We start from the raw sequence: 13,419 nt of genomic DNA on the forward strand, positions 1-13,419 counted from the left end.
TTCATGCACTCCATCTGTTCCATCTACTCCATCTGTTCCATGCACTCCATCTGTTCCATCCACTCCATCTGTTCCATACACTCCATCTGTTCCATGCACTCCGTCTGTTTCATGTACTCCGTCTGTTTCATGCACTCCATCTGTTCCATACACTCCATCTGTTCCATACACTCCATCTGTTCCATACACTTCCATTTGTTCCCATTATTCTGTCAGTTTGATTCCTCTATCATTCAATCACTCGATCCGTTTCACCACTCGAACCGTTGCGTCTACTCCATCCGTTGTGTCCGCGCCATTCATTGTGATTACTCTATGCATTCCATGCACTCCAACCGTTCCATGCACTCCAACCGTTCCATGCATCCAACCGTTCCATGCACTCAACAAACTTTTACAACCTTAAGTTCCACCAAGTTAGTTATACAGCATAAACTCATCATAGTCATTTAACACAACTTATCTCAATACATTAAAACAAATAAAACTACAATACATTACATGTGAGATTAAAAGGTACGCTGCACTATCATCGTGCTTCTCGTGCAAATCACAAATGTGCAAAGTTACATGACAGCAGTATAAAAAGAGGTGTGTAGTCAATAGTTCAACCACTTAAAACAGATGAAAATTATACAGTTTGCATCACAACAAGCTGCTAAACATGACTGTGAATGCTAGGTAGATCTACTAAATCAACATGAGCATGGTATACAGCACCAGTACAATATTTGAAGTATTTGATGATCTTGGGAGATGAATTAATGTAGACTAATTGGATCTATTTCACCAGAGACAACAATCCACAATGCACAATTACAGGATGTGAGTTAACTTAAGAACATTATACGAATAAACAGGTAGGATCACAAGCTAGAAATGTACTCCTTTAACATCTGTTGTAAATTCAATTTATCTAAGAGTCCCTCATTAATAATAGCCACTAATCGAGTTAGCGGGAGGACAAGAGCAGTATTAGTTCCCCACATGCATCTAGACCAGAGCCATTCGCTTGAGAGTACAGTGCTACCAATATTGTCTTTACCAAAATTCAAAATTCTGGCTGCTTCAAAGTACTCGCAGAACATGACCAAATGTTGAGGGTTTACATCTGAGTTGAGCCCGCGCAAAAACGACAAGCACCCACTACGGTACCTACTTTATTAGAATACCAATGCCTGATTTTTTCATTCGTCAAAAATTGATTAGGTTGAAATCTTAAATATATATCACAAACCTTCTCGCAAGGAAATAGAGTAAGGTACACCTGCTCTTAGTTATAAAAACTGCGCTTTCACTATACCTGGAATATGTACTTAGGATCTCAGTAGTATGACACCAGTCAAATTCTGACCATTTTTATTTTTAATCTATGCAGGCCTTAAGAGCAGATCATCAGTGTTCGAGTGTATTGCTTTCAGCATATTTTTTCATTTTGTTATCATATAAAGCAATGGACACCAGATGTACTTCTTTAAGCATATTGGCATGGTCCTCGTATAGAGAATTGGGGGGATTTCATTTTTGCAAAGTTATTCAAAAGCCTCCACTTGAATCTCGCAGACAACGACAACCCCAATTTGTGACGCAATGATCAGGACTTGCTGGCCTGGTGTAAAGTTGACAAGGGAAGCTTTCTGGTCATACCAGTGTTTCACCAGAGCTTGCACAGCCTTCAACTCATCGCTAGCATGGCCCATCAGGAGAATTATTCTCTTCCTTAGACCTAGCACATAGTCCACTACATTGGTAGTGATATGGGGAGTAGGCATATCTCACATCTCCTTGACTACAGTCAAGGTTCCCCTAACAGGGTGACCAAAAAGAAGGTCAAAGGGGCTGAAGCCAACCCACTCTTGAGGTACCTCTCTGCAGGCAAACAATAAGCTTGGAAGAAGGAGATCCCATTTTCTCCTCTGTGGGTCTTCCACAGGCCCAATCATGTTTTTGAGGGTTCTATTGAACCTCTCAACTAAGCCATTGGTTTGGATGCGATATGCTGAGGAAAACTTGTAAGTAACCCCACACTCCTTCCACATGGCTTGCATGTACTTGGACATGATGTTGCTGCCCCTATCAGACACAACTTCTCTAGGGAAGCCAACCCTAGTGAATATGCCAAGTAAAACATTTTTAACTGACTTGGCAGTTACAGTTTTTAATGGAATGGCCTCAGGATACCTGGTGGCATGGTCGACCAACACCAGGATAAACCTATTGCCTGAGGATGTTTGAGGATAAAGAGGACCAACAATGCCAATCCCTACCCTCTAAAATAGTACCCCCACAACTGGGAGTGGTACCAATGGAGATGGATTGTTGTGCCAATTTTTCCAAATAACTGGCATGTGGAACAACTCCCGGAGTGACTCTCTATCTGGACCCCTATCTTGGGCCAGTAGAAGTGCATGGCTAACCTTTGCTTGGTTGTCTTGATGCCAAGGTGACCGGCAAGGGGGACTTCATGTGCCTTCTGCACGAGGAAGGGTCTTACATGAGGGGGACCACCAGCCTCCTATGGCCTCCTTCTGTAGACTCTGTGGGCTCAGTGTACAGGAGCCCACCTTCCCAATAAATCCTGTGCTTCCCAAGAGGTTCACCCTCAAGCTGGGAACAGGCCTGTCTCCTTAGGCCTTCCAAAGATGGGCTCCCACGTTGGCCCTTACTAAACTGAACCCTATCAGGACCACCTTCAACCAATAAACTTTGGAGCTCAGGATTGTCATGTGTATTAAGAATTTCAGGCAACACCTCTTCCTCGTCAGGTTCAGGTGTTCGGCCAACTACCTCCACCTCAGTGGTAGTTGAGTTAGGGGGAATGTTTTCTTTCCCTCTCTTGTCTTTCTTGACTCCTTTAGCCTAGGGTTTCCCCTTTGACTTGAGCTTGGCTTTGGTCTTGGCCCTTGCTTGTGACCTTGTGCATGGTCTCTCTGCTGTGTCACCCACAAGACCTAGGTCTCTGAGACCATTCCCCAGCAGGACCTTACTTGGGACTTGCCTCTGTATATTCACTGGAATCCTGACCATAGTACCATTTATAGTAAGATTTACAGGCATTACTGGGAACTTGAGAGGGGGGCCATCAGCTAACTTGGTAGGCATCACGGGAGCTCTGGCAAGCTCCTCTGGGTTTACCAAAGTGGAATTCACCACAGTTCTACTGGCCTGACTATCCCTAAAACCATGAGTATCTACTCCATTGATTAGCACACTGTCCTTAAAGTAGTGTTTGGTATTGTCTGGAATGCTAGCATAAGCCTCTGTGACCATAGGTTCCCAGTAACCCAGGGAAACTAGGACTACCCACTGGGGAAGAAGTCTGAGGAGAAGGATGCCCCTGTGATCTCTTCCTCCTCATAGGAAGGGAAGGCCAGGCTCACATAGTGGAAACACAAGGTTTTCACCTTAGATCTGGGGTCCCCTTCACATGGTCATTTGCTCCACAAGCCACACAAGATCCACTGGGTCTTGGGACATAGGGAGGCTTACTATAACCAGAGTTCTGTCTCGGAGTATAACTCCCACTACCATGAAAATTCTCTTGGGACTTAACCTTGTGTTTCTTTTTGTGGCTCTTTTGGGAGGAAGATTCATCAGATCTCCCACCCTCCTTATCTTTGGTCTTTTTTCCCTCCTCCTGCTTACCAGGAGTAGTCTTGTCCTTATGGGACACTCTGTGTGACACCCACAAATCGGCTGCACTAGCCAGCTTCTAAGGATCTACCTCTTTTGAATCAGCCAAGTGCTGCTTACGCTCAGGGGAACAAGACGGAGAAATATGTTAAAGCATGACTAAACATATCATACTGTTAAAGGTGGTGACCCTATAGCCTTCAACCCAGCCCGTCACGTTTTTCAAGGAATCTCTTCACGTATTGTGCAGGAGTCTTCCCAAACTTTAAGATGAGAGTTTGCTTCAATTTTGCAAAATGTACATGATCAGTCTTAGGGCCTCATTACACGGATGGCGGTAAGGGTTTACCGGTACCGGTATTTTACCGGTACCGGTAAATCCTTACCGCCTTACTACGAGGTCCCTTTGTGGGTTGGGGAATTTAACGCCTGCTTTTTGCAGTACCGTAATTAGCGCCTTCCCCATTCCCATAGAGCCCTATGGGGCAAAAATGGGAATGGGGAAGGGCAATGGTGGAAGGGGGAATTACTGCCCGCCAACCTTGGAATAGGGCGGTAATTCCCCTTTCCACCAAGGCGGTGCCAGTATTTTACCGGCATGAACCATGGCGCTAATAGCGCCATGGTTCAGCCCCATCCGTGTAATGAGGCCCTTAGACATTTCCATAATGGCACGCAGCCAGAATGGGGTAGTCGACTGAGCTGCCATGCAATCCTGTCAGCATCCAAAACCTCTTGGACCTCACATGCATACTCAAATGCAGTCAGCCAGTCCATAATGTCATTCTTCTCATCATACATACTGAGCAGATCTTTAGGAAATCTTGGATGAGAGGAGGACCCAGATCCACCCTTGGAGGAGCCAGTTGTAGCCTGAATCTTGGCCAGCTCCAACTGGTGATCCCTGTCCTTCTTTTTTTCTGCCTGCTCAACTCTCAGCTTTGCCATGTTGAACTCAAGCTCCTTCAGCTTAAACAGCAATTCTTGCTTCTTGAATTCAAGCATGGCTTTAGCATTATAGCTGAAAGATAAAACTTGGGACTCTACATCATCCCTTTCTTCATGGCCCCCATGGATAAATGCAGCGACAGCTCTGCTAGAGCTGTCAGTGAGAGCAGCCCCACCATCTTCTGCACTCTCATCCGAGTTAATGGCATCGAGTTGCACCTCTTGCCAATCCATGATCCCTTGGATCCTTTGACTCTTTGTACCTTGAGCAGATAAGCCTCTCTCTGTACACATCATTCTCAGTGTTTCCAACTTGGAAGCATTCAAGGTTATGTTTGTTATTGCTTCCATGTTTTAAGATAGGTCGTTAGCCTTTACTGTTATCTTACTACTAAGGTCACTTTGTGTCCTGGGTAAGTGTAATCTGGGTACCTTTATCAGTGCGCAACACTGGGTAACTTCGATCCTATTCCACTGTTGCCACCAATTTGTTTAGATGGATTTCTGAACTCTGACCTGGTGGGCAGAGGTTCAGAAGGCCAACCTAGTTTCTTGGAACGGGGTAACCTTCTGGACAAGCCAGACCAATCACAGTAGCATTGGAGGCAGTCAAGACTAGGGGCCTCATATCGAGTTGGGCGGTACGGGTAAACGGTCGGCGGTACGGGTTAATGGTCACCGGTAAGGAACCCAGTGCCAGTAAACCCTTACCGCCCAATTCCGAGTTCCCTTAGCGGGACCAGGGTGCTAATAACAGGCCCGCTATTTGCGGGCCCGTAATTAGCACCTTCCCCATTCCCATTGAGCCCTATGGGGGCTCAAATGGGAATGTGGAATGGTTGGTTGAATGGGGAATTACCGGGTCCACACAGGTTGGAATGTCCCGGTAAGTCCCCATTCAATCAGACCGGACCCGGACCCGGGTTTGGAGGCAGCCATGGCGCTCATAGCGCCATGGCTACCTCGAAACTCGTAATGACCCCCTAGGTCTCAGGAGGGGTGAGTGAGGGTGATCGAAAGCCCACAATGAACACACACAGCAAACAATACCACACATTTCTCTCAGTCAGGTGTAAATTAAAAAGTATATATACATTTATTAAAGGCCCTTTAAGTCAAACACAAAATAATTATTCAGCAGTAATATCAAAACCAACACAACGCCTATCTAGCAAACATATATACATCAACCAATGGCCAACAGGGATATTAATTAGTACAGTTCCACAACCTGCAAAGAAAGGGGTTATACTGTGCAAATATCTCTGTGGCAGTCCTTCACAATTCAAACCCTAACTAAGAGGCAGTCCAGTCCCTAAGATGAGTGGAGTCTTGAGCTCAAAAGTACTTTCGGTGCTGGCACACGTGATTGTACGGTTAAGTCAAAATGAAGGCTCTTCATGGGGCTGTAGCCTGTGCTTAATTTGTGGGGGTGGTTGCCCGTGCCCAACACCAGCACTCTTTTTTTGGGCACCAGAACTCATGCAGGGCCAGTGCACGTGCAATTGCTTTGTTTGTTCTTCCACTTCGCTTTGCTTCGATTATAAATCATTGGGATTTGTCATTCTGATCTCAATCTCTCTCGTGCTTGCAGGTTGCAGGCCATGGCTGGCTGGGCCTGGGAGGGGGCCAGCAATAGCAATGAACAACAAACTGTTACAAACAACAGCCAATGAAAACTACCATTCTGTTGTTACTATGCAGTATTTGATACATTCTGTATAGTAACACAGAATGTGCAGTTTTCATTGTCTGTTCTTCTGAGCCAGTGAAATTACATGGTGACGTGTTATTGTTGCCACAGGAGGCAGCACAGCGCCACCTTCATTTCAGGGGTTACTGTGAAGTGAAGGTGTTGAGGCGTGGCATCGTCGGTCCTGACTTGTGAGAGAGAGAGCCTGCCCTGCTGCACTGCGGCTTAGTTGCTTCCTGGGGCCCCCTCTGCCTGCTTTTTCATTTATGCAGGTGCCAGTGTGCGCACCCCCCCCCCTGAGGCCCCGACAGGAGACAAAGTCCCAGCTGGCAAAGCAGGTAAGTCACTTGTTGTTGCGTGCGGTGCAGCCTGAGCCTGTCACAGTCAAGTGATCTGGCAAGGAAGGCCCAGGTCGAGGACCGGGTGGCGGCAGGGTCCCCTAGTGGTGTCCTGACTGCGCAGGAGTCAGAACCCCACCAAAGGCCCATCTGCGCCCGGGCTTCTGTCTGTGTGACCTGTGTGCAGTGTGCTGCTGACTGCAGTCAGTGCCAGGCCCAGGCCACTTTCTGTGACATGGGGCTGCCGGCTGCCACAGACTGAGTCGGATGTCTCTGCCGTGGGTGGCCGGGCCCGTGGATTGTAACCAAAAGTATTTTTTTTACTTTTTTCTTTGAAAACCTGACATTCCGTGGGGCCGGTGGCCGGGGCCCCGCCCCACGGAAGGTAAGTTTTAAAAGAAATACCTTATTTTGAGTGGTGGCTGTGGCCCGTCACTTTGAAAGTGATGGGCCACAGCCGCCCAAATATACGTTTTTTCTTTTAAAATCTTACCTTCCGTGGGGCCGCTGTGCCGGTGCCGCACGCCTATTTTTGTCATCATGAGGCTCAGCATGGCCGTGGCGGTGGTGGCCCCACAGAATGTAGCCTAAGTGATTGAGGCAAGGCAGGGCAAAGCCCAGGACTGGGCGGGGCATGGGCGGCAGCGTGGTGCCACTAGTGTCTGTCACAAAAGGAATTAATTGTCGTTTGCAACTTTGGGCACTTTTTCATTGGTGCCGAGCCCAACTTGAGACAATTGTATGCCCCAGTCCGACCCTGGATAGCATTCATCTAAGCGAAACATGAACTGTACATTTTTGCCTGGGTTTTTCCGTTCTTCCTTTTAATGTTATAGGCCTCATTAGCTCACATACGAGCTTCAGCGAGGAGAACTGGAACGGTGCACGTATTGGGCCGAAACCGAACCGGCTGCACTTTGCGAGAAAAGCCCATGCAAAGACGAACTTCTGAAAAGCCATTTCAGGCTTAAAGATACACACATGGAACTAGACGGGGATAAACATGGTGCACATGCCCACTAATCTGTCGTCATAAATAAAAGCACTAGTTGAGTATTCGTGTATAATTCTCAACCGTCTTTTGCTGTCATTTTTTTACATAATACCATCATATGTTTTATATCCTGATGTGTGGTTTATACACCAGATGTGGCCCCTTAACCTGGGTACAATATGCTCCGGGCATGTGCTCCGAATGAGAGCACATGCAATCCTCAGATAGGAATCCTCAGATAGGGAGGTGGGTGTCTGTTACACCCCGCAGTTTAGTGAAGTATGTCAAGAACATGTCAATGGGAAGGAGATATCCGAATATGCATTCTCCTCTGGCTCCTGAATATTGGTTGACAAAACTTATTTAGTTTTTTAATATGTGTTAAGGTGGAAAAGTAGCACAGGCCGTTGATTTCACAACAATGTCTTGCAGAAATGACTTTTTCAAAGTTATACAACACCATGCTCATGCTTGAAGGAAAGGTGAAGGGGATGCATTACAGTGCAACAGTGACTGAAAAGGAATGCTTTTTATTTATTTGCATTTTCAAAGCGCTCACACAGCCCGGGGGCATCGAGGCGCAGTTACAGGAGAAACATGTCTTAGTTGCATATTTACTACTAGCCTGTGCCAGCAGTTGCTGCAGCGCCAAACGTGACATGGAGCAGCAGCAGTGTGATGGGCTGGTGGTGGGCCGATCTAGGTAGGTCTAGCACTGAACTGGCGTGGCCGGGGCGACCGTGCAGACGGTGGCACCGCGATTGCACTGCGAGCAGCGCTGTGCCTGCACTGCGGGTGGCGCCGCGCCCAGCATTCTGGGGCCAATATTTTTTGGGCACAGGCACTTATCTTTTTACAAATTAAGCACTGGCTGTAGCGAATCAGGAAGGCGGGTGAGGCAGTGAAGAATACATTCCCACTATTCGAGGAGGGTCTCCCCAAGAGGGCATAACAGGATCCAAGAGTTGGGAATAGCTTGTTAGCACATGCTTCCTCGATAAAGAAGAGTGGCCCTCAGGCTGCGGTTGAGTTGCGTAAAAATGGATGGATGTGACAGGGCGTTGCAAGTACTCAACGACCCTCAGCGCACTCCGGACCAAACTTCGGCATTTGAGTCCAATTCAGTCGCAAGTTCAAATCCTACAGTTGCGCGGTTCTGCGGCTTTCAGGGGCTGCGTTGCAGGAATGATTCTGTGGCAGGACAGTGCCAATTTCTCCGCTCCGGATGAAGGGATCAGGCCAGTTATGCTGCAACGAGCCGGGGGGTACAGAGGGAGGCACAACAGCAAGGCACCCACGAAGATCATCACCACAACTGGGTGACAGGGTGACCACATAGGCTCAGGTTCAGGTGTACTGTCCTAATTCCAGATTTAGGAATGCTAAGTTAATGAAACTCAGCGGAAGAGTGCCTTATACCTTGGGCTTACAGTCTCCAACAGCTCAAGTAATAACTTGAGAAGGCGGCGGTTCCAGGGAAAGGTCCTGTATGAGCTTGTCAGTTCACTGGGCAGTCCAGGAACACTTCCAAAAGGCTTGCTTACAGGTTAAGTTAGAGATGCCGAGAATAGTTGGTCCCATTATTCCAATGGGTCGAACCGCCCTTGCAGACCTTCTAGGTTCAATCAAAAACAGGGGTTCCGACAGGACAACAGCGGGCTCAGGGTGCCAAACGTTCCAGCGGTTCCACGGATCTGCTTTGTTGATTCAGGATTCTTGCCTCCTTTACTAAGTTTGGTGTGAACTTAGAAGATTGACCTGGAATGGGTGTAAGATGCCTTCTCTTGTCCCAAATCTCCTTCACACCAAAACGAAGAGAAACCAAAAGGAGATCTGCTCACATACAGCCATCCCAGACGTGGACCAATCATGGACCACGGTAGTCCCAGTCATCCCAGGACACCAGACATCCTGGCATCCACACACACAAGGCATGCAGAAGCCCACAAACTATGATTTGCTTTGTTCAGGGGTCTGCATGACCAAATAAGGTATTTCCCGGCCAAAGGACAGAACAAAGGACCTTGTGGCATGGCCATTTTAGGCACTGGCCACTGTCCTCGGCCAAACGCGGTATAGACCATTGAAAAGAGTTGAAAAAACATAAAAAGTAACAGCTGCCACCAGCTCTGTCCAAGGCACACTTGTACATTCACCAAAAATCCTTTGAGGGTGTCTAGGGCCTTAAAAATAAAATGAAAAAGGGACCCCAGTTCACTGTACTGTACTGTAAGGTACTTTGTCCACTGAAAAAATTGTACTAAAGAAAAGCAACAAAATTGAAAGACTAAGGGAAACAAAGTCTCCCAGTACTGACTGTCGTAAGGGCATGTCAGTTTCCCCATAACAAAATGAGCAAAAGCCCAGCAGAATACAGCAGAAGCCTGGGCTCCACTGGCAAATGTTAGGCTAATATGGTCAGACAACAGCAAAAAGTAAGGAGGTACACAACTGGAGGGAAAATAACCCATAAATGGAAATCTTTACCAACAATCCCCAACTAAGACTTGTGTTAAGGACCATGTGGTCCCTGCCTTGAATAGTATGAAACACATTTAGCAACTAATGTTGCACTCCATGGAAGAGGCACTATAGTTGAAGGAGCCATACTTAAATATCTCCCCTTCTCCATCTCGCTTCATTCTGTCTCTCCTTCTTCTCACGTCTACCTTTTCTGCTGTTCTCCCAATACCTCCTATCTTAGACCCTCCTCACATCACACTTAGCAGAATCCATGGGGTTTTCAGACCTTGACTGCTGTCCATTTTTGCCCTTTTTCCAAGAGCATGAAGGTTGTGTTGTCATCCACCAGTTCAAAGAATTCTTCACTGTCCACCAGTGTCCCGTCTTCATCCAGCACCAGCGAGACAAGTCCAGAAATCATAAGGGCATCCATTGCCTAAAATAAGAGGGAGACGGATGTTACAGATCAGTAGGCGCCTGCTTCCCAACTCAGGATTCGATTAGGGAATAGAGATGAAAGGGAGGGGAAAAGGAAGAGAGACAGAGAAAGAGAGGGGGGGGGGGCAGAGAGACAGAGAAAGAGGGGGAGAGAGTCAGAGAGTGTGTAAGTAAAATCAGCAAGAGAGGAAGACAAGAAGAGAGATCAAAACAGAGAAATAGAAGGAGAAAGAGAAGACAGACAGAGAAGAGAGATGAAAGATGAGCGGGTGAAGGGGTGAGTGAGAGAGATAAGGGAGAAAGAGAAAGGAAGGGAGAGATAGAGGAGACAATGAAGAAAGAGATAGAGAGTAGCAAGAGAAAGTGTAAATGAGAAAGGTGTGAGAAAGTGATCAGAGAGTTGAAAGAAAGAGAAGAGAGCAAGAAAAAAGGGAGCAAAAACAACAGAGGGCAGAGAGAGAGAGAAACAGACATGGACGAAAAGACTGTGGATTACAGCAGTTGAACTATTTGCCTGTTTTGCCTCACTCAAAATCTATAATGACTACATGATTAAATATAAAATAGGTCAAAATCTGTTGCTAAATGGTAAGAATGCCATGCAAAAGATTACAATAAAAATTGTATGATATGATATGGCATTTATAACGCGCCTATACACAAGTGTTTCAAGGCGCGACAAGGCAAGGGAGGGGGAACAGAGGGAAGACTAAGACAACGATCCTACTAGGCCAGGTGACATTGAGGTTATGCAAGTGCAGGGGAGGGGAAAAAGAGAAAAGTACAGGGGGAAATGGGGAAAGGGGCAGTGCAATACATTGAATCAACAGTAAATAAGAACAATAGGTAAAAGTGCGGCCAGCTAGTGGCAAGTGCAGGGGTGAGTGCAGACATCAAGTGTCAAGAGCTGGTAGGGGACTGTAGGGATACAGAAACAGCCGCCAAGTGCAGGTGTTGCCCGGGAGGCAGTGCAGGTGTGCAACTGCTGGGAGGGGACCTGGGCCCGAGATCAGAGGGTAGCCAGGTGACAAGTGCAGTTACAGTCAGGAGTTCAGCAGGGCAGAGGAGGAGAGAAAACAGAAGCAAAGAGGAAGGTCTTGAGGTGCTTCCGGAACCAGAGATGGTTCTCCTCAAGTTTCAGGGAGGCAGGGAGGCTGTTCCAGAGGGAGGCTCCAGCCGAAGCTAGAGATCTACCACCAACTTGTTGCTTGGAGAAGTGACTGGCCCTGAGAGAGTTGGAGGCGGATGAGCAAAGAGCTCAAGAAGGAAGATATTTAGGAAGAGAGAGTTGAAGGTATTGAGGTCCAAGGTCCCGGAAGGCCTTGGGGGCAATGCATAGGGTTTTGAACTTAAACCTTGCAGCCACTAGGAGCTAGTGTAGAGATTTCAGTCCTGGAGTGATACGATCGCTGGGCTTGAGGCCAAGGCCAAGTCACATAGTCTTGTTCTGGATGGGTTGCAGAGGGCGGAGAGCAGAAGCAGGCACATTTAGAAAGAGGCTGTTGCAGTAGTCCAGCCTAGAGAGAACCTGAGCTCTAGAGACAGTAAGCTTCTGGGGAAAGGCAAGGAAAGGAAGAATGCCTCTGAGGAGGTGCAGCTGGTAGTGTGACTTCTTAGAGATGTCAGAGATGTGGGGAGAGAATGAGATTGTGGAGTCGAAGATGACCCTGATGTTTTTAGCCTCACAGGTGGGAGCAGGAAGAGGGCCAACAGAAGCCGGCCAGAGAGCGACAGGAAAGGAGGGAGCAGGTGTGCCGATGAGGAGAATCTCAGTCTTACTGGCATTAAGGCAGAGGTCATTGGCGGCACACCACTCCTGGATAGCAGACAGACCATCAGTGATGTGAGAAGGAGAAGAGGTGGCGGAAGAGAGCCTGAAAATGAGCTGAGTGTCATCCGCATAGCATTGAAAGTTGGGGCAGAGGATGGCAATGCGGTGGGCAAGAAGTGCCAGGTATTGGTTGAACAGCCAGGGAGAGAAGTTAGACCCCTGGGGAACACCACAGGTAGAGATAGAGATAGAGGAGAGGAAGAACCCAAGTATGATCTGGGAGGGTCGATTGGAGAGGAAAGAGGTCAGCCAAGCCAGGGCCTGATCGGTGATAGAAAGTTTATCACTGAGATGGTTGAGCAGGATGGCATGGTTGACCTTGTACAAGGCAGAAGAGAGATCAAGTAATATGAGAACACAGGGGTATTGGAAATGTATGAATATATCAATGAACAAAAACAAGAGTTGGTGAGGGTACAGTTTTACATCAGCGGGTCTTTATTGCCCAAACTCGAACATGGACAAAGAATAAGACCTTAAAGAGTTGGTTAAACCACTTTACCAGAATGCCTCAAGACCCACCTCCAAGGCCCACTTTCTCTGAAAGTCTGTTTTTTTAATCGATTTGATTTCTGCTCTTGCTGATTACGATACATTGATGATGATGTGGGTGAAATGAGTATGTTAGAGGCGTTGATCAAAAGCCTCCCATTGCCTAACAGCAGAGAAGGAAAGATGGAGGCAAATGTGGGCCAGCAAGTATTCATCACAATGAACCTGAGAAGGGCATGCAGCTTGAATGATTGAGATCCCTGGGGTGTCCGCCATCCTGTGGTCCTGATACCAGCACACCCTTCCATGGCATCCCCAAGAAAGCCTTGCAACCATGCCCTCAAGGCCTGCACTGGAACACTATGCCCAAGTGCCCTGGCAGAGTAGCTCCTGGAAGTGGGAGAAAAGAAGGAATGTCCAACTACTTGGACCCCCAATGCTGGCAACGCCTTCGAAAACACTCAAAGGAAGGTCAAGTAGCTCTCTCTGAAGCATGCATTTCCACTGGGCCTGTGGCCAACCGTGATCAGCCCTTACTCTGTTAAGATAGGTTTAAGAGCAGTCTCAGTGAGATGGCCTCCGACTGGCA

The 13,419-nt window shown here is 47.4% G+C and overlaps 1 protein-coding gene across 1 annotated transcript in view; it reads right to left on the reverse strand.

Moving 5' to 3' along the window:
- The window catches only part of CIDEB (cell death inducing DFFA like effector b), a 54,511-nt gene that overhangs the window by 12,537 nt on the left and 28,555 nt on the right, over positions 1–13,419 (reverse strand). The window contains exon 3 of the mRNA XM_069614857.1: positions 10,356–10,505. Coding sequence (XP_069470958.1) covers positions 10,356–10,505 — 150 coding nt within the window. The remainder of the gene's footprint in view (positions 1–10,355; positions 10,506–13,419) is intronic.

This window comes from Ambystoma mexicanum, chromosome 9 (genome assembly GCF_040938575.1).
Source record: "Ambystoma mexicanum isolate Mex_15411 chromosome 9, UKY_AmexF1_1, whole genome shotgun sequence".
NCBI classification, from domain to species: Eukaryota; Metazoa; Chordata; class Amphibia; order Caudata; family Ambystomatidae; genus Ambystoma; species Ambystoma mexicanum.